We start from the raw sequence: 27,306 nt of genomic DNA, 5'->3' as shown, positions 1-27,306 counted from the left end.
GGGACAGCGAATCAAACATATCGGGAGGGGGGGGAGTCGCAACAGCAGCAGGAGGAGGAGGAGATCCTCAACTTGGCTCTCCGGAGTCGGTCCCCCCCTCCTGACGCGGTGCAGTCTTGAGCTGTCCACCGGATCGGTATGCACTATCCGCGGAGGAGGAAGTGAGCCGAGCCGACCGTGAAAGATGCAGACGGAGGACATGGAGGTACCTATCATTAATAACCTTAACGATAACGGCGACAGACAGAGGCCGAAAGGGAAAGATGTGTTCAAGGATCAGCAGAAGGAGTCAGAGGTAAATTCAAGTACAGCACAGCGGGCTCCCACAGCTCCTGGTACAGGAGCGCACTGGACGGCTGTGTGTGCGTACGTGTGTGTATGTGTGTGTTGTTGCTGGGAAGCTTTCAGATCAGCTGAATGTCCTTTCCATGCAGCGAGTCGTCTTTGCTCCAGAGCATGCATGCGGGCAGACGGCGAGGTGTTATTTTGGCAGCGGCTCCTATAAATAACCCAGCGGTAATCCTACAGCGGTGCTCAGCGTGGGGGACTGCAGGTGGTGAAATGTGACTGCTGCTCCCAGGACCACCGAACGTAACTGCATATCATATTTATGTCCTCGTGGTGTCCTTATGGCATCTGGAGTGCATCCTCCATTTAATCAATCAGAGAATCGGATCGGTTTTTGGCAGTCCGCCTGCTCCTCAGATGAGCATTTATTGGTTTTATTTGGTATCTTTGTGAAAGGAGGGATTTGGTTTAGTACGCTTTCTTGGAAACTGAAATAAAAGTGGCTGCCAGACAATAAAACATGTGCAAATTTAAAATCTTTGAGGTTTGAACTACAGTATGAGTGATATACTGGTGGCACAATAATAAGCCGATGCTGGCCTGTTATAAATTTAGAATTGTTTGGGGCGCGTCAGAGACCTAATTTGGATGCTACAGTCCCACTAAATGTACAGTTGTTTCCAGTCCCATACATATCACCAGCAGGTGCCCTCCTCTGCCTTCTAGCTAGCTCTGGAGGCTGTTATCGTCTATTGTAAACTGATAAAAACAGAGAGGCACAAATGATGAAAATATGTAGTCAGCGTAAACGTTGTGAGTTAGAAAGTTTAAATTTGTAATGCGTTTTATATAAATGAGATTGTATTTTAACTCAAAGTGAATCAAGAAATTATCTCCCTAGACTATTAGACCATAATTGCCTTCTGAATTATTGCTACACGTCAGGGTGGATCAATGCTTTCATGTCATTTGCACCAAATATCGATCCTGTTGCAAATCGAGACTCATCCAACCAGGCAATGTTTGTTTTTTTCCAATCTTCTGCCTGATTTTAGTGAGCTTGTGCAAATTGTACCCTCAGTTTCCTCTTCTTAACCGGAAGGAGTGGGACCCATTGTGCTCTTCTGCTGCTTCAGCAGCAAAGATGCTCTCCTGCACATATTGGTTGTAACAAGTGATCATTTGAGCTACCGTTGCCTTCCTTTCAGCTTGAAGCAGTCTTGCCATCGGAGAAATCCCAGTAGATTATCACCTTTCTTCCCCCATTCTGATGCTCAGTTTTTTGTTTTTTTTTTGTTTTTTTTTACATCATTGCAGTATCCTTTTTTTGATTAAAAAAGACTGAGGCGGTCCCATAGGTCCGGTGTATAAGCATATTTTCTGTGGTTTAAAGAGTGTTTAGAGCCACCGTAGACGCTTATGGGAGTCACCTTCTGTAATATGGACCTGTAAGCTGTAATCTCCTCCGCTATTTCTAAACTTGACTGGCGAGGCTTGTTGTTAAGGCTCCCTCAGTGCTCGGCAGCTATAATTCATCCTCCTCATGAAAAAATTACTAGATGATGGGCTTCATTGGTGGGGTTACTCGGTCCAGATACATAAGAGATGTTACTCAGAGTGCGTTGAAGCCGAAACCATTCAGAGTGCTTTGAAAGAGGACGCTGAATGTTTTTTGGGGGAACTAGAGCATATTCATCATACGGTCAATGGATAGGGGGTTGGGGGTGAATGAATGAGGTTCCCTGGCCTCTACAGTTGAACCAGGAATCTCAAACCTTACTCAGTCGTGTACGTGACTGTTTGTCTTTCTTGCTGGCTGGAGTGGTCATCGGTTGTCCATGTTGGCATATGTTGGTAGGAGAGGGGGCGTTCAGCCTTGACACTGCGCCCGGTGTTTGCACGCTGATGCGGTGTAGAGCGTGCAAACACAGGAGCCGTGCCAGTTCAGTTTGGAGCCGGGGCAATTTTGGTTATCAGCTGGTGGCAAAGAGAAGAGGAATGGTAAACGAGAGTGAATGGGGGAAAAATGAAGGAGTGGAAGAGAGAGACTGGGTAATTGTAAGGAGAAATGGAAGAGTAGCAGCAGACGAAGAAGAGAGAGGAGAGGCATGAGAATTAAAGAGAAACATAAAGAGACGTGTCATTTCAGTTTGGGCAGAGGAGTTAACTTCAGTTTCAGGGATGCCAATGGAGGACTGAGGGACTAAGAGACTCAGTAATATAATCTATTTAAGTAATTTATCAAGGCTAATTAAGCCTAAGTGAAAGTGTTAAAGGCCTTGAAAACAAGTCGCCTCAATCACTTTTACTTTCAGGAGTGGGCTCTTGCATGGTCACACAATTTTCAGTGTAAGCTAAACAGTTTGGGTTGTTCTTGAATTTTTGTATAGTCTTCTGCATAAAACTAATCGACTAAGAAAACTAGTAATCCTTGGAATTTTATGCATTGTTTAATTATTAATGATGAATAATGTTAATAAAGGATGGTTTTGTAATAGCTGTAATATTATAGTAGCTACTAATCAGATGAAGTTCACTTGATAAAAGTTGCCTGACAAAATTGTTTGTTCTGAAACATGTGTTTGTAATGCATGAAGTTAAAGAGAAGACCAAAAATAAGAACAAGTCCAAAGTAGGAATGTCACACTATCAGAAATGTTGTTATTGGTACTGGTACCAGCATTACTTACCTTAAAGCTATAAGTTAGATTTAGAGCCTAATAGACATGGGAGTTTGACGAATACCATGCCGATAATTGACGAAAATTCGATATTTCGGCCAATGTTTTTTTTCTGCTTTCAGACACAAAAAACATAAACATACTTCTCTAATATTTGTTATGTGCATTTATTTATAAGTCTTTGGATTCTTTAATTATCTTGGACCTTAAAAAACAATGATTTCATTGTCAAAGATTACTCCTTTACCTTCCAAACATATGTTTGAAATAGGGAAGCTGCCCCCTGGTGGAAAAAATGTGCAACAGCAACACTCAAAACATGGTTTAAAGGCATTTCTCCCATCTATTCTTTACTTTTGGCCGAGCTCTAGTTAGGGTCTTGTGATGACACTAATTTCTGTCCTCTGCTCTCCTGGGCTTTCTGTTGTGTATGTTTTATCATGTGGGCTTGTCTGTGTGTAAAGCCCTTTCTCACATACACTAACCAGAGTGTGGTAATGTGAAGACATTAATACTCAAGGTGTAGATGACTCTGTAAATTACCGTGAGTGCCGTAATTCCTCCCCGGCAAGTGTTAATCCGTCTAAAATGACGATATGGCTCGTTTTCATAACTGTCCCTGGAAAATAAAACCCTTACCACTGTCACCAACATCCCCCTAGCTTTGGTTCACCCGCCCCCTTCAAAAACAGACAGCCAAGGATAAACACTGCAGAGCCTCCCTTCTGCTGCTTTAAGGGTCACGATAAGCATTTTCCTTCAATCATTCTGACTCCCAAGTGGTTTTCATTTCCTGGTTTACAAGTGCAGTAATGACATCAAATTGTGTTGCTCAGGCTCTCGGTCATAAACAAACTGCCATCTGATGTCCTGCATATTCTACTTCCTGCTGACTTGGTTGCAGCAGGTATTTATAGGAGACATGGCAGCACACAGTTATTTAACCAGGATGCCTGACTCAGAGAGCAGATCCTTATTTACAGTCCTGGACCGGTCCCCAGGGCGGTTTGCACAGGGTTAAACACGGCTCACACCCTTAGCCTGAAGCTAAGTGCTGCCAGGAGCGTTTCTTAATTCTCATTAGCATAACATGAATCTTTTATAATCCCTGTAGAGAAATTTCGCTTCACGTTATTATCAAGCACAACCCTTTCACCACTTTGTTCCTACCCTTACAAGGTTTTAAAAGCCTCTCTGTATGGCTGCATGCTACTTATTGTGCAGTGTGTCTTGGTGCAAGTTAGTAAGGTGTCATTATGTGTACTGTGCATCCTGTTTCCCTGCAAATGAATTTGTTTCAAAAGGACAGTGACTGCAGGCCTTTCTGCGAGCTTATCTGCCCATCTCCCTCTGTTGTGTGCGTGCGATTACATGCTTACCCTCCCAACTTTGGTTTTACTTGTTTAGATGTTGAGAAAGGCTTCATAAAATGCATTCATAATTTATTAGGTCTGTCTTGGTCATTAAGCTAGCTAGACAAAAGAGTCTGAGGCTGCTGGGAGTGTTGTTAGTTTGGTGAGATCTCGGACAAAGTTACATTTTTCAGTTGTCTTGCCCTAAGGTTACGCTCTAAATATGACTGTGTGTGTGCGCGGGTGCGTGAATGACATACTGTTCACACGCTCACAGATTCTGAGTGTTGCGATTGCGTGAAACATAGAAAATGTGTGCAGCCTGTCTCGTGGGTATTTGTAAATCACAGGGTGAGGCTAATGTCAGAGCTTAGAGAGACCTTTTCCTGGATACAGTGGATAATCTGCTTTGATATGGGGGTGGGGGCATGTTGACTCCTGTGCCTTCTCTTTCCTCTTGTTCTGGTGCTGGCTAGGGAAAGCCTTCTCTGACTGTTCAATTAGGCTGATTAAAGCAGTAGCTGTGTGCGTCCATAGAGAGCACCTGTAACCATGAGTGAGTGGCTCTGCGTAAGAGGATCTCAGAGGAAAGATGTAAATGACTAATCAGCACTGCCTGAAAAAACAGCCACCAGTAAAAAGCCATGGTGTGTGTGTGTGTGTGTGTGTGTGTGGGTGATGTGTGTATGGATGTGACTGCAAACCGAGTACATAGTAATTGTAGGTGTTGGGATATGTAAATATCCCACAGTATGTTTTTTGCATCTATTTCAATGTCTGTGGGCGTTTGGGGAAACTGTGATTAACTGAATTCAGCTACATTATGTGTGCTAATGTGTGTTTTGCTCTTGCAGAGCTCCATGGAGTCTCCAAACCTGGAGTTTGAGTACGGAGACACGGACACACTGACTGCAGAGCTCTCTGGTAAGACCACAGACCGTCATCCGTTGGCTTTGGACTTTGTATTCAAAGCCTCAGAATTACCATTTTGACCACCGCTGCGCTTTTGTGGCCGTATTTGAATGACAGGTGCGAAGTTTCACCCATCAAAAATGGAGCACAGCCATCTGGATGGTCAGTACCACACAGCGGGCCATATTACTCGTCAAACGATTCCAATAAAATTACTTTAACAGCCACCAAAAGCGAAAACACGATGCAGGTGCAGATCAGCGACTCGATTGACAATCTGTGTTGGGACACCTGTCAGTCGAAAAGCTGCCAGAGCAGACTTACAGTCATGTGAAAAAGGAACATTTTCACAGGGCTCGATGCAGTGCTGTGCATCTAGTCTGTGCATAATAAATATTCTCCATTGGGGAGGAATTTTGGCTCACTCTTCTTTACACCGTTGCTTCTGTTGATTAAGAGTCACTGACGTTCATTTATACAAAGCTCTCTTAGGGTCCCACTGCAGCATTTCAGTCGAATTGAGGTTTTGACTGGGCCACTGCAGTCATTCTTTGATTCTTTTCTTTTCTTTTTCAGCCTTTCCCTTTGTAGATTTGCTGGATTGTTTTGGAACATTATCCTGCTGTATCTCTCAGTTTTAGCCAAGCTTTAGCTGTCAGACAGATAGCCTCACATTTGACTCAGATATGGAGTCAAATGTGAAGGCCATTTGAGTACAGTTATGTTTAGAATACAAGTTTGAGATGATCTGAGCTTTGTGACATGGCGCAGAACATCAGAACATGGCTAAACAATATTGGAGTAGGCTTTCACATTTAAAAGATACTTTGTCGGTACTAAGAGATCCAAGATATGCCAAGAAAATATCCCCCAATTTTTAAGCCCAAACCAACCTATACAGAGGACTTTGCGGTTGATCTGTCTGCAAGGTACCCAGGTCCTGTGGCTGCAAAACAAACCCAAATCATCACCCCTTCACCACCATGCTTTATAGTTGGTATCAGATGTTTACCCTAATATGCTGCGTGTGCTTTCCATCAAACATGGTGCTGTGTCTATTACAGTCAAATGTCACCTCAAACACTTTATGTTGTAAGGCAAACACCCTACAATGATACAGAGAAAACCCCAGCCGTGAGACAACCCCCTCTGAGTAAGTACTTTGGTGACAGTGGGAAGGTAAAACTCCCTTTTAACAGGAAGAAACTTACAGCAGAACCAGGATCAGGGAGGGGCAGCTGTCAGCTGTAACCGGTTTGTTCAGATGCAACTTTGCAAATCTAGTGTTGAATAGCAGGACCTGGCTGCTTCTTTTTCTCCTAATTCTTATGGAAGCAGTGAGTGTGGACTGTATAGACTGCTGTGAAAACTTTCTCATGACTGCAGATCAAAGATCTATGTCTGCTTGTTATGCATGACAGAGCTCTTCGCCCACAGAATTCCTACGGTGACACCCCTGTTTCTACTTAGCATAGGAACGAGAATGTGCCATTGATTTGAAAAATAAATCAAACATCCACATTCCTCAGGATCCTTTCAGCTGTTTTATGTTACACATGCAAACAAAGAGAGTCGGCGAGAACAGCGATGAAGGCGCAGAACAAAAATCTTTTGGTGCGTGCTGGTATTTTTTTTTTTTTTTTGCCACACACAGAAAAAATGACTAACACTAATCATTAACACTGATTATTCATTCAGAACCGCAGCATCTGTGTAAGGTGGTAACAGCCTGTACTTGACTTGGAGCTTGGTTAATAATGTTCCTTTCAGGGCCGAGTACAAAAAGATTATTTAGAGAGCATATTATTTATTTTCTCCGATCCGGCTGGTGTGCTGAGAGAAACGTTGAATAAGTGTGTCGATTTGAAGTCAGAATGATGGTCCACCTGGTAGATGGCAAACGGCAGCTGATTTGCCAAAAAGGTTAGTCACACACAAACGGGCAAGACAGTCACCGCGGCTTTCTGCCGACAGCTCCTCGGGGTAAGGGAATGACGACTGCTCCGAGAACAGGAGGAGACGCGTGACTGTGTGACGGATCTTTAGACTGCGCATGAAACAGACCAAGGAGGACAGCTGCTCAAAGCATCAGAGCATATAATAAACATCATACGGTTACAATAATGTGAATGTGAAGGGGATGCATACATACAAACCTGAATTTTCATTATTATATTATAACTTATGGCAGAAAATAATTCATCTCCTTAATTATATGCAGCATTTACAGTTTGTCATGTGCATGTGTGCTTTTTGTGTTGTGCGTAGTGGGCTGCAAAGTCGTCCTATTTCATTCTCCTGCTGGTCTTGATGTAGGTGTCTTATTATAAGTGTCGCTATAATATTGAAAGGCCCTTAAGCTCTGTAAAAATCTGGGATTTCCGAGTTAAATTTGTTGTTTTTCGCTGTAGATGGAGGTCTATCTGTGTCTTGACCTCACCCGTCGAGCGTGGGCGGACGGATATTTTGCCAATTCATAATCTCTTTGGCTTTTAGTAGATTGCGGAATACGTTTTCTTTGCACTGCATTGTTATTTGGGTTATTTTAATCGGTGTTTGCACAGCACTGTTGTTGTGAGGCTTAGCTCTTGGTTTTGCAGGGCTTTGGAATGAAGGTTGTTTAGAGAGATAGATGCAGAGTGATTTTAAGAAAAAATCAGAATTTTTGCATGCTTGTTAGTGGATCTGCATTCTTATTTACATGCATACAGCTGTGGTTACAGAGTATGTGCTACTTTATTAGTTACACCTTGCCAGTACTGAGTTGGACCCCTTTTATCCTTCAGAATGGACTTAATTCTTAGTGGCATCAATTCAACAAGATGTTGCACTTTCACCACCACATCCTCACTGTGCTCTTTTCTATTGAGTGACATTTAAATGCCCACACCGCCATCACCACAAGCCTGAACCATTGACATAAGGCATGATGGATCCTATCAGATTGTTCATGACAAATTTTGACTCTACATCCAAATATCGTAGTAGAATTTGAGTGTTTTTTCAGTCTTCTGTTGTCCAATATTGTTGAGCCTATGGTAATTTTAGTGTCTTCTTAGATGAAAGGAGTGACACCTGGTATGGTCTCCTGCTGTAGCTCATCTGCTTCAAGGTTCCATGTGTTCAGAGATGCTCTTCTGCATACTTTGTATTGATTGATTATCTGAGTCACTGTCGCTTTCCTATCAGTTCAAAACAGTCTGACATTCCTCCTCTGACCTCTTGCATCAACAATGCATTTTCTTCCAGAGAACAGCCGCTCACTGGATATTTTCTCTTTTTCAAGCCAATCTCTGTAAACCCTAGAGATGGTTGTGTGTGAAAATCCCATTAGATCAGCAGTTTCTGAAATACTCAGACCAGCTCATCATCCACATTCAAAGTCACTTAAATCACCTTTCTTCCCCGTTCTGATGCTCAGATTGTACATCCACAGTCATCCAGGCTGTGTGTAATTCATTAAGTTGCTGCCCTGTGATTGACTGATGTTTGGTGTTTGGTGGTGGGTCTACCTTGGGACTAACAGATTCCTACCACGTAAAAGTGCAGTGTCTGTTGGACTCTCATTCAGATCCATCCCTAGCTCTTTACAAACCTGTCAGACGCACGTCTCTGGGTGTGACTGTACTGGTCTATAATGGAGGGACATCTTATCATCACGTTTATTTATATGTACATTATATGAAGCCGGAAATGAATTCAGACTTATGATAAACACGTCTTCAATTAATTCTTTGTCTCCAATGTTAACAGTAAATACATTTATTTCGTTAGAGCTTATACAAGTCTGCAGACTCAAAAAACTTCTGAAAATCAGTAAAATGTGAATTTCTTTTCTATCAAGGAAATCTAGGACTCTTGGGATACTACGGAATAATTCATCTGGACAACTGCTGACTGAAATACCACAGCATGGTTTGATTTATCCAAGCCTTTTGGAGCAGATGCTACAAAAACATCCCAATTGCATTACAATATTGAACAGCTTCAACACTGCACAATGCAGTTTGGGGAGTGCTGGATTTGAGCATTTCATTTTTAGCCCTTAACTTTAGCCTGACGGGGTACTGTCGTCAGTTCACCGGGCCGGCAGCATGGACGCACCCAAGTTTGTGAATGTGATAACTTAAGAGCAAGTTGACGTAGGAGCTTCAAGTTGATACCATAGGTATATCTACTAAAGATCTCGGGCGAGTTTGAATCTCGGTGAGCTCAACCTTAAAGTCAAGGTCAGAGGTCAGGTTTTCTCAAAATCTTTTGATTCGAGAACAAGGCGCTGTAGGATTTCGAATCCTCTGCTAGGAGGCTCATCTTTCTTCTGATGTATTCTTTTCATTCTCTTACTCTTGGGGAATTATTAGCGGGTTTAAATTGCTTCTCAAGCTCTAGAATTAACTGGAAATTGGTTTTCCATTACTGAGTGGGTTATAGTATTTATTTCATCCCTGATTGTATCCTGTTGTGTCCACAGAGCTCTACAGTTACACAGAAGAGCCAGAGTTTGCCCTCAACAGAGACTACTTCGAGGAGGACTTCAGAAGCCATGGTAATGTGTGCGTGTGTGTGTGTGTGTGTGTGTGTCCCTTCAAGTTCCAGAATTACAAAATTGCACTTGCACACTAAAGGCTGTAAAAGCGACGTGTTCAATGAGCTGCTGTGGTTTACAACCTGACCGGTGAGGTGAGGCGGGTGAGCAGACACATCAAAGCTCTGCTCTTTTAAGCTGTTCAAAGAATTGATATCCCTACAGATTGAAGGGGCCACCCTTAAAGCATGTGATTAACGTTTGGTTATCGAGAACAAAGTGGCTTTTCCAGTCTGTACGTGGGCGTTATTATCAGCCTGACAGGATCGAGCTTTAATACGGTGTTGCTTTATCTGCTTTTGTGTGGAAAATTGCATTAAATTACGTTTTTCCTGTTGAGCAAGAAGAAAAACTTTCTTCTTGATTTATTTTATTGTGACAAAGTCGGGTTTTCTGTATTGAGGGAGGTATTATTTTTAGGTTTAGGGCGTTACATCAAGTCCTGCAGAGACGGTGTCGAGGCGCCCTTTGTAGACGGTTTGAATCAGAAGTGAGTGGTCCTCGCCGTCTGTCACTTTCCCTCCATGCTGTGTGATGATGAATAGCAGAATTAGATGAGAGCTTCACTGTTTTATGGAGGAACAGAGGACAGAGCTGCCTGTTTGCATCACTGTCTTTCCATTAGTGTTTATATGTGCGGTTTCCTGTTTGACTCGTCCTTTTTGTGGACGTGTTAGTGTAGCATGTGAGAGCTCATCAATGTTTTATGCTGCTACCCTCCCAGTCACTCTCATGAATTACAGTTATTATCAAGGCACGTCTAATTGATGGTCTTTGCTGTTTAAAAAAAACGTTTTTTGTGATGTGTGCTGAAATTAGAACGTTTTTTGTGTGTTTTCCTTGCACAAGTGAGATGTGTTAAGTTGAAAGAGATCAGTGAGGATGCTTTACTCCTTAATGCTTATCACTGCCTGTCTAATCAACTGAAGAGTCTAAGAGTAGAAGATGGGAGGAAATAAATCCCATAGTCCTTGCTAGAGACTGAGACATTTCTGCAGTGCTGCTGTTTTTGTAGTTGTTTGAGGTGCACTCAGACTTAGTTTTTGCTAGTCTTAAAAATAGTGTTTTTTTAAAGCATACATCAGGTTTCTCCTCATTGCTTTCAGCTATCTCCAAAGCTAATGCAGTGAGCCACAACATACAAGTCTGCCAAAATATCTGAATATAATGGATTCCCAGATGGCAGAACTAACAGCTACTTTTGCAGTTAGCTTAATTAATTGCATGCACGGCACAGTGCAGTAAAATTAAAGCTGGAAATTTGCACTTTAATCACATCTTAATTGTTTGATATGTAATCCACTGTGATGAAGAAAACTCCTAACGAGAACAGGAAATGATAAGTACCTCGTTTGTGCAACAGCCAATGAGAATCCTGGGTTTACGACATCCATGTGACTATAGGAAACGGCTTTAGTGCAGCACGTAGCAACTGCATCATTCCTTGACCGTAGCAAACCAAGGTACGAGGACTGTGTCATTATTATAAAATTATTTATTCTTGTTATTTTGAAAAATTAACTTCCCTGTAGATTCAGATTGTTTTCAAGTTTCTTTTCCTCACTTTTTCCTCCACTTATTCCTCCACTCGCATAAAAAAATGCTGCAAAGTGCATCAAAACTTTGAAAAAGTCGACACAGATACACTCGGAGTTCTCTAAGGCACAGAAAAAAAATACAAATTAAATTTATCTGACTGCAACCTTGAACCTTTTGTTTCTGTGTCCTTTCTGCAGCTCGAGGCAGGCGGTGGATCGAGCTGACGGTGGAGGAGCAGAGGGCGTATGTAATGAGGCTGCTGGACGCGCTGGAGGTGACGGACAGGGACAAGAGGCTGAAGGTGGCCAGGGCCATCCTCTACCTGGCTCAGGGTGTGTGGGCTGCACAAAATACAAGCCTTTTTCACAGCAGACATTTAGGTTTTAGAGGAAACGCACATGTCTTGCTGTTAATATTAACCATGGCTAAGTCTTCAACAAGGTCGTGACAGTGAGCCAGAATGCACAGCACCTGAAATAGAATGATTTCATTATTTACACCGGTCACTGCTATTCTGCCATCATTTGCTTCGAATAGTCATCACTTCTCGCCTTGTTTCTCCAGGAGTGTTTGATGAGTGTGACACAGAGGTGGATGTCCTCCACTGGTCCAGGCACAACATTTTCCTGCTGTACGACATGGGCATCTTCACAGCACTGCTGGAGCTGCTTAGCATGGAGATAGAGTGAGTAAGACACCCTGGTTATAAATGTAACATTGTTCTTTATGCAGTGCTGCAGGGATGTTTCCAGGCTGGGGTGCGAAGCGCTCCTGGGGGAGTAGATGCTCCATCGCCCTCCTCGCCCTTCTTGTGGATCGCCTCAGCTGCAATGCCCGTTCGGGTCCCCTTCGCTGGGGCGCCCCCGGCGGGTTGACTTAGAATGAGTGCAGACTGTTTAATTAAAACAAAATTATCAAAAAGAATAGAACAATTATAGAAAACTGAGGTACAAACCTCTGTCCTATCGCAGATTTATTATAAGAAAAGTGGAGATTCAAACAAGCTTTTTATGGGCTGGCATAGAAGCATGCTGCTGCCATCCCATGTCCCCTTGTAGACATGCCCCTGCAGTGCAGTGAAAAAGTTTCTTTTTTGTTATATTTCTTACTCTTACATGTTTCAGATCATCAATTTTTAACATTAGACAAATATAAACTAGTAAATACAAAATGCAGTTTTGTAAATGATGATATCATTAATTGAGTGAAAATGCCAACCTCGTCTTGTGTGAAAAAGTAATTGCCTTGTAAACACAAATACAAGTTCACGTCTTAGTCTAACTCAGAATAAGTAAGGGAGAGAGGGGCTAGCATTCCCTGGGGATCAGAGAGAAAACAGAGAGAGAGAGAGAGAGAAGTGAGGAATATGCAGAGGCTGATGAAGATGGTCAGCCAGGCAGAGATGAAGCTGAAGCTGAACAGACAGATGGCTGTGATCTAATCATAAATCCAGTCCATCATTTGATGATGTGGTCAGTTAAAGATGACTAATGTATGCAAACTTGCCACTTTAGTTACATGGTCATATACAAATGTAATGATACTGGGAGCACATTGTAACTGGATACATAGCACTACACCTCTGTTCTTCATTACTTCAGAGAGGCAGAGACACATAAAAGGCTGCTGAGGAGAGACTATAGGTAGCGCGCCGCCTGTGATCAACAGACCCCTTCACTGGGAACGTGGCGTGACAAAGGCTCCTTCAAGCCAGCTTTGTTGCTGCTGGTGTCAGCCTCAGTTGGGCTTCAGTGCTGCTTTGTTGTTACATAAGCTGCTGCGAGGCATCTTCAAGTTGCATAGAGCTGCAGAGCAGGGCGGTTTCAGCAAGACGAGCAGGAAAAACATGATGAAGTGTTAATCATACAGGTACAGGTAGTCTCACCTGCGATGTATTCAGAGACTGGCTTGCCACGTTCAGATAATCCACTAAAATCATGTAGCGTTTGTTCCTGCAGCAACAGCCAGGCGTGCAGCAGTGCGGTGAGGAAGCCTGCCATCTCTCTTGCAGACAGCACAGAGCTCAGGTAAGCAGCATAAAACCGATTCAACTTCCTGTCTGCTTCAGATCAGGAGGCCAATAAATACCGTTTAAAAATAACCAAAATGCTTAACTTCATGCCATCTGGCCTAATCTGCAAAATGTAATTGTATTCGCTGACTGTTGTCCTCACATTCATTTTCACTCTACTTCTGCCTAATGAAATTGATTTTTTTTAACACAACAGGCCTTACACACAAACACATGAAATCATACGATTCACACACATACAGTAGCGCCGTCTGTGCGTTCCCTAGATGAACACTTACAAATAATTACAAGCTAGACGAGTGGATTTGCCCTTAATTACTGCCGCAGAACTGAAAGCCATTATAGTCCTTTTGAACCGAGCGAGAAGCTTTGTTGAGCGAACAAAGCATTTAATGTACAAAACACCACCTGTATTGCATCAGATAATTACGAGGGAATGGCTGCATTATCCAGCCAGAGCTCGGAGATTATTTTTTCTTAAATGCGCGAGCAATTTGCAAAACCAAGCGCTACTTGCTTATAATTTCCTCTGTTATATCAATGATTCTTGTACTTATAGGCCATTTAGGGCCATTGTATCTGGTCAGGGCAGCAGTTAAATGCATGCCACACACAGACAAATGCACACATAACCTCAATGTGCCCATGATGAGTTCTTTGGATGTTTCTTTTTCTCGCAGAGTCTTACTGAGCATCATGTACTTGATGGTGGAAACCATTAGAGTGCAAACAGAAGACGACCGACCTGAGTGGATAGCAGCCAGAGAGACCTTCAAGAATGAGCTCGGTGTGTGCGTGTGTGTTTATTCAGTATTTTGAAGTTGCATGAGTATATCTTTTCATTGGCTTTCATGCTGCATGTCATTTTATTCCATTTAAAAACATTGCCTTTGACCCCCCCCCTCCAGCTTCTCCTCTTTACAACGGAGAGCCCTTTGCTCTACTGCTTTTCACCATGGTGACCAAGTTCTGCAGCATGAACGCGCCACACTTCCCCATGAAGAAAGTACTACTGCTGCTGTGGAAAACAATACTGGTCAGTGTGTTACAGTCATGGTTGTTGCATGTAATGCAAATAAATCTATTTCTGTCCATGTCTGCATTTTTGTTTTGCTTTTTTTTTTTTTTTTTTTTTTTTTTAAATAAAACAAGTTTCACAAACACTCAGTGCCCACTTCATTATTTAGACCTTGCTGGTACCTGGTTGGGCCTTATTTTGCTTTCTTAGCTGTGTTAATAGTTGGTGGCATAGATTCAACAAGGTGCTGGAAATATTCCCCAGAGATTTTGGTCCATATTGACATGATGGCATCGCACAGTCGCTGTAAATTTGCTACTCTGTTGCATTGACATCTGGTTTTATGCTGCTGGAAGCAGCAGTCAGAGGATGGGTACACTGTGGCCATAAAGGCATGACAAGGTCAAAAACAGTACTGTCTTGTAGGCTGTGACGTTTAAATGATACAAAATTGCCACTGCGGGGCCCAAAGTGTGCCAAGAAAGTGTCCACAGTATTACACCAGCAGCAGCCAGAACGGTTGATACAAGGCAGGATGGATTCATGCTTTTATGTTGTTTACACCAGATTCTGACCCTGGCGTCATCAAGGCATTTTCTCCCAGAGAACTGCCAATCATTGGATAGTTTCCTTTTTTTTAATACCATTGTCAGATGGCTATGATGTGGAAAATCTGAAATATACACAGCCCATCTGACACTACCATGCCAGGTTGAGCCACTTGGATTGTCTTTCCTCACCATTCTGGTGCTCAGTTTGAACTCCAGCAGGTCGTGATGACCACGTCTACATGACTAAATACACTGAGTTGCTGCCATGTGATTGGTTGATTGGGGGGGAAGTCAAACAGGCTAATATTGCCCCATGATGGGAAGGTCGGGGGTTCGAATCCACTGAACGGCTACCCTGAGCAAGGTACCGTCCCTGCACACTGCTCCCTGGGCGCTGTACTGGTGGCTGCCCACTGGGTGAATGGGTTAAATGCAGAAGAGTTATTTCCCTATGGGGACTAACACATACACATTATTGTTTACAAAATTAATTCCGCTGTTAATAGACATTACTTAAACTTAGTTGCTAATGTTTTATAACAAATGAATCATTGTTTACCTGGGTCTTTTCTGTCTTTCAGTTTACTTTGGGAGGTTTTGAGGAGCTCCAGGAGATGAAGGTGCGACACCGGGAGCGTCTCAACCTGCCCCCACTGCCAGAGGACAGCATCAAGGTGGTCAGGGCCATGAGAGCGGCCTCGCCCCCGGCCTCCGCCATGGAGCTCATCGAACAGCAACAGCAGCAGAAGAGAGGCCGCCGCAGCCGCAGGGTACTAGCCCTCAAGCACACACGGATCTCACACTGAAGCTAAATCCATTTAGACAACGTTTAGGTGACAGTGTCACTTTAGTGTATATTGCTGGCATGCTGTTATTAATACAAACTAATGTAATGTTGATCAGTTTCATCTATCTACCCTAGTAGACTCTCACTCTCTAACTCTTTGCTGGGTCACCTTTTTCCAAAAGTTCCAACATCATCAGTTCCCTGCTGTAAGTCAGTGACCACAGATGATCTTGGTGCTCGGACAGCTTTGAGAATCCCAGCCTCTCTATTTTTTTTAATACTACAAAGTTTGACTGGACAGGCTTCCTCTTTAATTGCCCCTCTTCCTTCCTTGTGTCCCCACAGAGTGCCTTTGTTGATAGCTTGGAAGGAGACAGTCCTTTTCCCAAGAAGCAGGTCTTTACCCACAAGTTCCCTCTTATTCTCCTGCATTTTCTTTCTGCACTGAGCTAGACTTTTTGCACTCCTCTCCCACATCCCTGCAACCCGCCCCGTGCAAAATCTCCTCTCTCTGCCACTTTGGCTTCCTTTTTCTCCTTCTACCTGCGTTTACTTTTCTCCTCTACGTGTCCTAACTGTTGCCATTTAAAACTCATCCAGTCCCGACCGGATGCACTGCACTTGTCAGATAATTTACCTGATTTAAATTGGAGTTTGAAGTTATCCACTGGGCAAACTCTTTAGTGTTTGAATAGATAATGGATTGGCAAAATTCTGATGTTATAGATGGTTTTGGTGCAGCCTTACATTCTGCCTAATTTCTAATACTCCATTTAATTGTTTCCAGCTTCATGCACATGTGTGTATTTCTTTTGCTTTCCTTTAAGTCTCCTGTTATTTTAATCATTTTTGCATGCTTCTGTTTTAATCCTCCAAGTGTCCCTCATTCCCTTCCCCTGCTTTGCTTTTCCATTTTGTCTTCTCCCCTCTTTTATTTGTGCTCATATTCCACTATTTTCCCCTCTTTTCGTTACTCTTTCTTCCTCCTCTTCCTCCTGGGGCGGCAGGGTTTGAGGGACAGGGCTGACTTGCTGGCTGTAATCACTGACGCTGGAGCAGTCCCATAAAGAAAGCTCACTTCAGACATCAACAGTAGGAGCATCTCCCTTGTAGTTTTCATCACATTGCTACTGGGTTTGGTCTCAAAAATCACCTTGCACCGTAGAGTGTGGACTAGGGGTCAATGTCTTTAAAATGCATTCATTGAGGAGGTGAATTGAGATCACCGCTACTGTAGTTTTACTTCTGCAGGTGCTGTATTGTAGGTTTCAGTTGACCTCTCTCGTAAATGGATGGCATTAAAAGCGGTTGCCCCCTAACCCTGGTAGAAAAAACCACTAGCTTTACCTCCCACATAGCAGAGAATGGCTTTTCCATAGAGAATGGCTCACGACACAGTCTCACCTTCTCCTCTCCCTCTTCCCACTCCCTCGCTCCCACCATACACTCACTATTAGTGCTCACTTAGCATTAGCGCTACCACTGATACACCAATACTGTACATCAACTCCAGTAGCTCAACTAATGCCCCGAACGCTGACTCATGCCTGATGCTTGCACTCTTACCACAATCATTCATTGTAGAAGTAGAAAACAAAGATGCTTTGTGTGTGTGTGTGTGTGTGTGTGTGTGTGTGTGTGTGTGTGTGTGTGTGTGTGTGTGTGTGTTTGGCACTTAAGAGTTCAATATGAACACTGTCTTTTTGAGACTGCCGCTTGCGTTTTTACCCGTTTCTTTAGTGCAGATGTGTGGTGTGTGGTAAGTTTAATCAGACATGCTGCTTGTGGTGTTGTGGAAGTCTTTCTTCAATATATCACATTTGTTTCACAGGTTTTTGACAGGACACAGTAACCTAAGAGAGTTAAAAGAACATTTCAAGAAATCTGTTGCTTCAGTTTTTTATGCGGAATATCTGTTAGCTTAGCATAAAGACTTAAAGCGTAATAAACATGTGTCTATGTAGGTTTCCAGCCATCCAGCTTATTTCAGTCTCACGCACTTGAGGTGAAGGCAACTGGACTTCATGTAGCAGGGGACTTTATCAAAGAGTGTTTGGTGGCTAAAATGGGACAAACTGCCTGTGCCTGACCGGCCTCAGTGAGGTTAAAGGAAAAATAGGATTCAGAAGTAAATAATAATGCAAAGGGCCGAATGCCTCCAGGTCTGGTGTAGCATGACGTGCAATTAAACAGCTAACCCAACTCTAAGCTAATGTTAAAAAACAAATAAATATCCTCCTATAAGGTTTTTTATAGACTTTTTATTATTATTAAACATACCTTAGCTCTAAACCTCAATAATTTGCTTTAGGGGTGCTGGTTGACAGCTTAAATATCAATGACCAAAAAGCCCAAAGAAACAGTTAGCTTAGCTTTGCGTATTAGTATAGTATCAGTATTTGATAGTATTTTGATAAAACAAACATAGTTCCCTCCAAACGTCAAAAAGACTGCTATTACTGCTTCTAATGTGTGTTAATTAGTGAGCTTTAAAGGTGTTTGCAGATGCTATAACACTACATTTAATATGGAATGATGTCAATTACTTTCGTTTAGCTTCAAGGGGAAGCTGCCTCTTTCTATTTAAAGGTTAAGAGGAAGGCTATCACTGCCTCAAAATAATGAAATTTGATATTAAGTGAGCAATAGAGGTGGAGATCCCTAAAGCTAGCCTCCTGTATACAGCTTCATATTTAAGTCACACACATACACATCCACCCACACAGGTGTATTCATTCCTGTGTAATTAGACCACTTCACAGGTCTGTGTGGGTGTGTGCAGATATATTGCGGTTTGTTTTGCTGTTAAGAAGCTGTGCACATTTGTCATTCTCATTATTGTAACTGTGACATGTAAATCTCAACATGTATTGACTTCAGCTTCACTTGGGTCGTAATTAGCCTCTGTGCTAAGGTGATATGATGCATAATAGTGGAGTCAATCTTCTCCTCTGCTATCCTTTAGCAGAGGAGAAGATGTATTTCCCATTGAGGTACACTTACACACTTTTTGAAGGCTGTGTGTTTTCAGTGTGACCAGTATGTGGTGCCTCACAAATACCTCCGTCAGCAGCTTTCTTTAATACTCCTCCTGCAGCAGGTTTGCTTCAGCTGTCCCTGAAGAGTCCTCACACTGAGACTGCATTGCTATAAATTATATACTATCGGTCCAACTACTAACCACATATGGAACGCTTGAGCTGAAAGTGTGTAGTTTTTAGTATGCGTGTGAATTTTTTGGCACTTTAATTAAAACACATCGTCTTATGGAGTAAAAATGGTATCTGGTGCACTGCTTCCTGCAGTCTAGATAGAAGCACCTTAATTCCTTTTGCATGATTTTATATACATTTGCAGAGAAAAAGGTGCTTAAAGCTGATAAACTCACAGGTAAAGTTTATATGGTGGATTTTCAATCACTTCTTGGTTTTGCAGTGAAAACTGGAATTTATTATGTCTTAAAAATTTGGACGAGCTGCTAACTCCTTGGTTGCACAGTAGGTGCATATCTGACCTCCTTCCCCTCCTCTCCCCTCTGTCTCCCAGCCCCTGGTCAAGCAGGACAGCTTGGACACGTACAACGAGCGAGACCCCTTTAAGAACGACGACGCCCGGGACGAAGAGGAGGACCCTGAGGACACGGACAGTGGTATTGAGGGTGAGGTAGACCCTCTGGACCGCGACGTCATCATCCAACCGCCACCACCGCCACCTCCTCTAAGACCACCGACAGAGAGGGTCAACTTCCCCAAAGGTCTTCCTTGGGCCCCTAAAGTCAGGTTAATAAAAAAAATGTTGTTGCAATCTGTATTCCTAAAAGTCAGAAAGTTGTTCATGATATGACGTTTTATTCTACAAAGGTTCCAAAGGATTGGTTGGTTTGTTACCACGGTGACCACTGGGGTACAGGAAACTTCAGCTGGGACATGACGGGAAGGTGGTGTCTGTTTCCCACCCTGGTTTCGAGAAGTTAAAAGTAGATCTTAAACACAACCTCCTCCAGATTTCTCTCCTCGCCAACGTCCAACAATATGCTCTCCATCTGTGTATTTCAGACACAAGCCTGGGTGTCTCTGCAGGGGGCTGCTGTTGAATAATACATCTCAGAGAAGACAAACACGTTATAGCAGTGCATCAGTTAAAGCCTTTTCTTTAACTGAGCCGTGTCACTGGGCGCTCTCGTTACTGTGTGTTTTTTCTTTGGTCAGAGCGCTGCATCACACAATGGTGATTAGACTCTGATCAGTAGGAGGTTCTTAACCCTTCTCACAGAGAACAGCAGCAGCACACCGTGTGCCCGATGAGATTTGAGAGGGAGCTGATGCAGTACGCTGTGACCTTGTGTTGTGTGCGTTTATGTGGGTGTGTGCGCACATATTTGTGGCTTAAATCTCGCTTAAGTCTGCTCCTGTGTCTTCAGGGAGAAAGACATCGAGCACTTCCTCGAGACGAGTAGGAACAAGTTCATCGGTTTTACTCTGGGGAAGTAGGTGCTTCATCTAAGACTGTTAAATATCTGTATTCATTCAGTTTTTGCCGACTTCTTCATTCGAGTGCTGTTCGTTACTTTACAGTGACACAGAAACCCTGGTGGGCTTACCCAGACCCATCCATGAGAGTGTCAAGACTCTTAAACAGGTGAGTGTGGGAATTACTGTGGGATTATTTTCTATGTTTTTGACTTAGTAAGTCATTCTTACACAAATTCACATTTCTAGATGCCCTTATCCACTTCCTTGTGGATATAGTCTCCGTTAATCAATACTCCCACACTGTTGAATCCTCTTGAAATTGGCCTCCCACTGAAAAATCCATAACGTCTTCATAGAACAGACTGATATGCTTAATCACACAGCTCTGGGTGTCAGCCGACGATGCTAATTAACAATTATTCTCATATGTTTTTGTTTTTTTCTCCAGCATAAGTACATGTCCATTGCTGAAGTGCAGATCAAAAGGGAAGAGGAGCTGCAGCAGTGTCCACTGACTCTGGTCAGCAATCCTACCAGGCTTGTGTATAATATAGAGTGTATTACAGGGAGCAGGCACAACTGTAATGATTTCTCCAAGCACGCCTGATTTAAGACTTATTAGGCTTATGCACCAGACACAGTAACCTCACAAATACATTAAAAATGAAGAAAGTACCATTCCCATCAAGCCAAACTCTTTGCCAGCTATACATATTTAAGGTTTAGAACTGCATCTTGCACAGTTGGCATAAGCGGTCCTTCAGATCTCTGTCCACTGATCAGCTACAGCCGTAAACCACCTGCCTGATACCGTGCTGGTGCCACGGCAACATCTCTGCTCCAGTGTTGTTGGAGCCTCCGTGTATCCGACGTGTTATAGTGACTGCCGCGGGCATTTACTTGACATATACAGTACATGAATCATAGGACCCCAGGCTTCCCAGCAGAAGGTTGCATCCTAAATGTCTGAGGTCCTCACCCAAACTCTGCGGGTGATAACAAACACCTGTGAATGTGATTCATGCTGCTAGTGTCCATGACCTTATCCCGTCAGTCACTACCCACAGCTTGTGACAGCAGGTGAACATAAATGAAAAATATATCTATATATACCGGAAATATATATATGCGTGATACTGCATAGATCTAATTCACATAACTGCAAAGTATTTAACCCCATGCTCAATGCTTATGTAGGTTATGTCGTGGTCTCTACAAAGATTCACTGCAGAAGTTTAAATCAGCCACAAGTCCACAGCATTGCAGTTTTTTGGAGCATCTCCAGGGCAGGTGAAGCCAGTAGGACCACACTGGCTGCAAGAAGGAATCATGTGATCCAGAGATCTGTTAATTCTTACCAATACAAAGACATTGTTTTGCCTTTGGACAGATGTTGTCAGCGCGGTAACATTAAAACTGTGTGAAATACAGTGGCTGATGTCAAACTTGAGCATGAACGTGAATATAGGTCTGGTTCAGCAACATTAACTCGATCGATTGGCTGTGATCACATCATGTGATTGGCTCTAATTTCCCCAATTCTGTCAGTGTTGAGCTTATATCTGCCTTTGTTCAGGTGTTTGAACTTAAATTTGGAAGAAAGATTCGAATGTTGCCCTATTGAGCACTCAGTGTTGACTTTCCACTGTATGCACGTGTTATCTCCCAGGGTGAAGAGGAAGTGGAGGACACAGCAGCAGAGATGCTGTACCTGGGAATGCTTCCCAACCTGTCACAGTATGTGGTGAGTGATTAATGATTAAATTCTCACCGGAGTTATTGACCTTTGTTTAATAAAACCAGCTCATTAAATCTTTAATAGTCTAACACAGAGTCTCAGTGGTTAGCAACTGTCTCTGTACTGGTTTCAATCATATTTCTGATAGCACTTCGTGCTTCTTTTTTTTAGCTAGCATTAAATTATTGCACATTATCTCATATGAAATGTGTTTTGTGGAGGACAAAAAAGCTTACAAGATTTTTAAGAGGGTACTGTAGAAACTTGAATGATTAGCCTGTTATTATTCCTCTATTTTTGTGTTCTTTTTTGCATCAGATTGCCCTCCTGAAGCTACTGCTCGCTGCAGCTCCGACCTCCAAAGCCAAAACGGACTCCATCAACATCCTGGCTGATGTGCTGCCTGAGGAGATGCCGTAAGTACTGCAGAAAGACTGCTGGGATCCTTGACTGTCTTTCTTTTCTTTCCCCTACCCGTGCTGCTGTTTTTTTTTTTTCTTTATTTTGTCATGATGCTGTAAATATCTAGAGCCATATTTAGATGAGACAGTTTTGAAGAGTAAACACACTTTTGCTAATAATGCTCAGCGATAATTAAAAAAAGATGCAGTGTGGAATAAAAAGAAAGAAATTCTCTCGGGAGCATCTTTGCACTGCTGTTTATGTACGATTTATTTTTATTTTTGTCTAATTGCTTGGCAAGAAAAAAAACAGCCTGCTTTTCTTATGGATTTTCTTGGCTGTTAGCACTGGTGGAAATGCACTACTTGTGGGTTGTTCGTGGTCTGTAGGATGGCTCTGTTTTAGATTCGCTGACACGCCAATGAAAGGAGAGACAGTTTTCCTGATGCAAAAACACCCACTCAGAAAAAAGAAAGATGTCTGATATTTTCATGGCTGAAATCCATTTCTTTCTTTTTTTTTTTTGTGAGCGTGTTTTGAAACTACGCACTCGCTCACCTGCCTGAGCTGGCAGCAGAACCATCAGAAGGCCATACAGGGTGCCTGGGTTCAAGTCTGCCCCAGTTTGTTTCCTGCGTGTCTTCCAGTTCTGTCCTGGCTAAAAAAAAAAGTTTTTTAAAAAGCCCAAAATAAATCTTATTCGGTCTCCTTCTGTGCCTGTCACTTTGTCAGAGAAGTGATTATACTGTTAAAGACCCAAAGGCCTTACAGTTACAGCGTGTGTTTCTTTTAGTATCACCGTCCTGCAGAGCATGAAGCTGGGAATCGATGTTAACCGGCACAAGGAAATCATCGTCAAGGCCATCTCTGCTCTGCTGCTCCTGCTCCTCAAGCACTTCAAACTCAACCATATCTATCAGGTTACACACACACACACAGACACCTTCACTGTGCCCTCCTACATACACCTTAACTTACTTTTCCTCCTCTTACATGTCACCTCTCTTCCCTGATAAAATCCATACACCTCCCCCACTGTAACCTCCCCAGTCCTGCGCCTGATTAATCAGTCAAGTGTGCCATCGCTTTCTCCATTTCATCCTCCTCCCCCCCTCACACGTTTGTAGCTTTATCTTCACTCACAACTCGCAAACCCCTGACTCAGCCACACAGACTCGTAATTGGAGTTCATCTCAGTGAGGACGTAAAACTCACTGAAAAATGATTCATCCTCATTTCTGGTGCTTAGTATCTCACTTTTTTGTTGCTTCAGTGATTATGAATTTTTCTGATGCTAGTAAGGGATATCTACATAGTTGAAAAGCTGCTCTGTAAACTTAGAATGATAGCGCCCTCTGTTGCAACTAAAGGAGATTACATGCTGACACAATTTTGAAGGGGAAAGCGGCTCCAGTGGGAAGCCAAATCGGTTGCGGATTGTTTGAGACCCACACAAACTCGGCATTGAGATGAATACTGTAGCTTCAGCATGAGAAATGACCCCACTTGGCTCCTGATCTTTTCCACACTCAGCAGTAATATTGGGTTGTTTTTTCCCCACACCCCCCAATGAAAAGTCTGAAATGTGTTGCATTATTTTTACTATTATTGACTGATTGATTGGCTTTCCTTTCTTTCAATACATATCACTAAATGTAACCGTTGCATTTTCAGCCATGGCTCTTCTCCAGACTGTTCCTCACTGCCGCCTCCTCTTTTTTTCCCTGCAGTTTGAGATTGTCTCCCAGCACTTGGTGTTTGCCAACTGTATCCCACTCATCCTCAAGTTCTTTAACCAGAACATCATGTCTTACATCAGTGCCAAAAACAGGTAGGATCCTTTTCTCTCATCCTTTCGACTTACAGCGCCATTTACGTCACCATATTCAACCTCCGACGATCAGTCGCACAAGCATCTGTTTGTGTAATAACCTAAAAGAGGTTCATACAGATTCACATTAAGTTACAGGTGACAGGTTGATCTGCAGAGTTATCAGTTTTTGTCTCTCGTTGTTTGTTTCTGTGTTTTCACACTATAGTATATGTGTGCTGGACTTTCCCCATTGTGTGGTCCATGAGATGCCTGAGCTTACAGCTGAGAGCCTGGTGAGTCACACTGATTGAGCCTCAATGAGTAATAGTCAGCTAAGAACGTAGCGCTCGCTGTTTAATGATGATCTCGGTGTCTCCACGTGTGTTTTCAGGAAGCCGGAGACAGCAGTCAGTTCTGCTGGAGGAATCTGTTTTCCTGCATTAATCTGCTGAGAATCCTGAACAAGCTGACCAAGTGGAAACACTCGAGGACCATGGTGTGTAAATCTGCATTAGTCTGCGTCTCATAAGGAAGCCTTAGGTTGGAACACCCACCTGAATTCAATATCTTTATATTGAATGCAAAGTGATATTTGCCTCCTTACTAGTGTGCATCCTGTTAAAGGGACATTTAGTTTGTAAGATTCCTTCAATTTGCTTCATTATATTTAATCTTTCTTTCAGATGCTGGTTGTTTTCAAGTCTGCCCCCATCTTGAAGAGGGCTTTGAAGGTGAAGCAGGCCATGATGCAGCTCTATGTTCTCAAACTGCTCAAGATTCAGACCAAGTACCTGGGCCGCCAGTGGAGGAAGAGCAACATGAAGACCATGTCGGCTATCTACCAGAAGGTCCGGCACAGGCTCAATGATGACTGGGCCTATGGAAACGGTAAATAGCAGCTGGCAGAAGTAGTATGCTGGGATTTGTTGAAACAGGGATTTTCTGCTTACATTTTGAAAAATATCACGAAAACCCCCAAAAATCTGAAAATACTGGCCAATCAGAAGCTACAAATAACACTGTGCACGGAAGCTCCGTTTTCACTGACCTAAAACATTGTTTATGTGTGGACGAAAGGTCAAAAAACACGTCTCATGGGAAGAGAATATATCCTTGTGTACTGGGGAACAGCCATCTGTTTGCACAGTTCAGTTTGATTTACTAAAGACCAGTTTATGTTTTGTGACTCGTGTGCTCTCTGGGTTTTATTTCATTTTTACTCCTTTTAACACTTTGTCTAGGAATTTTTCTTTAGCCAATTTTTATCCAATTTGGAGCAACTGATATGTGATTTTGGGGACAGATACAAAAAAAATCCTTTAATAAATATAGCAACGCATATTCTTTATGTATAATACACATACAGTATATCTAAACCATAAAGTTACTGTAACTTAAGTGAAGAAGGCATTTGTTCTGCACCATTCAGCTTTGATGACTCTCTGCTACCTGTGCTGCAGTGCTGAACACATAGAGCAACCTCTGCTGGACAAACGCTGTTATAACAGCACTTCCAAATTCAGATTTTCTGCAGTGTGCTTTAAAAAAATGTCAGTATGCATTAATATGTCTATGATAAGCCAGTGTCTGACTCTTAGTTCACAGTGACAAAGTACATTAGCTAAAAGAAAAGATAATGTAGTAAAAATATAAATAATACAAATTAAAAATCCATCCATCCATTCGCTTCCGCTTATCCTTTTCAGGGTCGCGGGGGGCGCTGGAGCCTATCCCAGCTGTCATAGGGCGAGAGGCAGGCAAATTAAAAATCCGATTTAAAAATGCAAAATAGAATTTTCTAACAGCGTTTTAATGGGAACAGCTGTGACAGTTTTATTGTATGCTTTATGATGATGACACAGGGTACTTATTATGTTAGTCAAAAACTGTCGAGTGGAGCTTAGTAAATTGTAGTCTGATAGGCTGGAGTCACAGATTAAATTAGGAACATCCTGCAGCATTGCTCAGAATACATTCAGTTTAGCCTTTTAGATCTTCCTAAACGAAGCAGTCACAGAGCTAATTGGCCCCAGCAGTGCTCCTCACTCAGAGCTGATGAACAGAGAGGAGACTGCAGCATAATGAACATGTGTACCCGGGGCTGTGAAAACAGGAACGTTCAGGGTAGTTACTGCATGTATGTGGGTGTTTGTGCAGCTGGTTGCATGATTCCTATACTGTCATATATGTGTGTAGTACAGTTGTCCAGCAGCCAATGGCAAACTGTCTGGTTTGTGTTGCTATGGCAACACGGATGGGGGTGGCAGTGGGGTGGGGGGACTTTTCAGGGTCTCCATCCCTGCTGGGAGAGCAAGCAAGCTGTCACTGTGAGCGTGACAGAGAGAGCGGGAAAGAGTAGGAGATAGAAAGAAGAAGCAGGCACTTAAATTCAAATTGTGTAAAAATCGCAGATATCGACGCACGGCCGTGGGACTTCCAGGCAGAGGAGTGTGCCCTGCGGGAGAGCATCGAGAAGTTCAACAGCCGCCGCTACGAAAGGAACAGGAACGGAGATTTCGCGCCCGTGGACAACTGCCTGCAGAGCGTGCTGGGCCAGCGCGTAGAGCTGCCGGAGGACTTCCACTACAGCTACGAGATGTGGCTGGAGAGAGAGGTCTTCTCGCAGCCAATCCAGTGGGAGGGCCTACTACAGAATCCATAACGTACGGGGAGGGAGGGAAGAGAGGGGGCATGAGGGCGTGGGGTGGATGTAACTGTGCGAAGGTCACACATTGAGCCTCTTGGGAGTGGTTTAAGGAGGTCGTACCAAGCAGCGCCAGCGGGAAGAAGGAGCTGGCAGCTGCATGCAGCAATGGAAGAAACGACAAGAGGATCAAAGATGAGTTGTAAAATGGATCCAATTAAAGAGTGCCACACACTGACATGTGCCTATAACTACTATGAACACACATGACCGGCAAGAACAGAGGTAGCAGTTATAAGAAACACCTGGTATCGCTGTAGCAGGAAACTGTTTTTTTTGGCCAGTTATACTGCCCCGCCCCCATGTTAGACAACAAAAACATCGATTTCTACACCATGTCCCTTTTTTTAACACGTCGGTGCTCTTCTGATTCCTCAGTGATGTTTTCCTCTTTATTTGTATCAACGTGTGTTCTAAACATTACGTGATAAA

General features: G+C 43.0%; 1 protein-coding gene across 3 annotated transcripts; it reads left to right on the top strand.

Annotated features, from left to right (window-relative positions):
• strip2 (striatin interacting protein 2) lies at positions 1-27,306 on the top strand. Of its 3 annotated transcripts, none has more exons than XM_026147197.2 (22): positions 1-295; positions 5,176-5,245; positions 9,705-9,779; positions 11,555-11,689; positions 11,922-12,042; positions 13,316-13,384; positions 14,070-14,176; positions 14,298-14,425; positions 15,540-15,728; positions 16,091-16,141; positions 19,292-19,524; positions 20,166-20,231; positions 20,320-20,383; positions 20,666-20,737; positions 21,887-21,961; positions 22,274-22,371; positions 23,151-23,277; positions 24,088-24,188; positions 24,397-24,463; positions 24,562-24,666; positions 24,854-25,058; positions 26,582-27,306. In XM_026147197.2, the coding sequence occupies exons 1-22, from the start codon at positions 185-187 to the stop codon at positions 26,830-26,832; spliced, it is 2,520 nt and encodes an 839-aa protein (XP_026002982.1). In that variant the 5' UTR covers positions 1-184; the 3' UTR covers positions 26,833-27,306. The 3 variants fall into 3 exon arrangements, with proteins under 3 accessions (XP_026002982.1, XP_026002983.1, XP_026002984.1); XM_026147199.2 differs by having other exon boundaries at positions 39-205; XM_026147198.2 differs by lacking the exon at positions 16,091-16,141.

Source organism: Astatotilapia calliptera, chromosome 17 (genome assembly GCF_964374335.1).
Source record: "Astatotilapia calliptera chromosome 17, fAstCal68.1, whole genome shotgun sequence".
Taxonomy (NCBI): Eukaryota; Metazoa; Chordata; class Actinopteri; order Cichliformes; family Cichlidae; genus Astatotilapia; species Astatotilapia calliptera.
The sequence above is the reverse complement of the archived record's forward strand: the minus strand, read 5'-3'. Positions and strand labels throughout refer to the sequence as shown.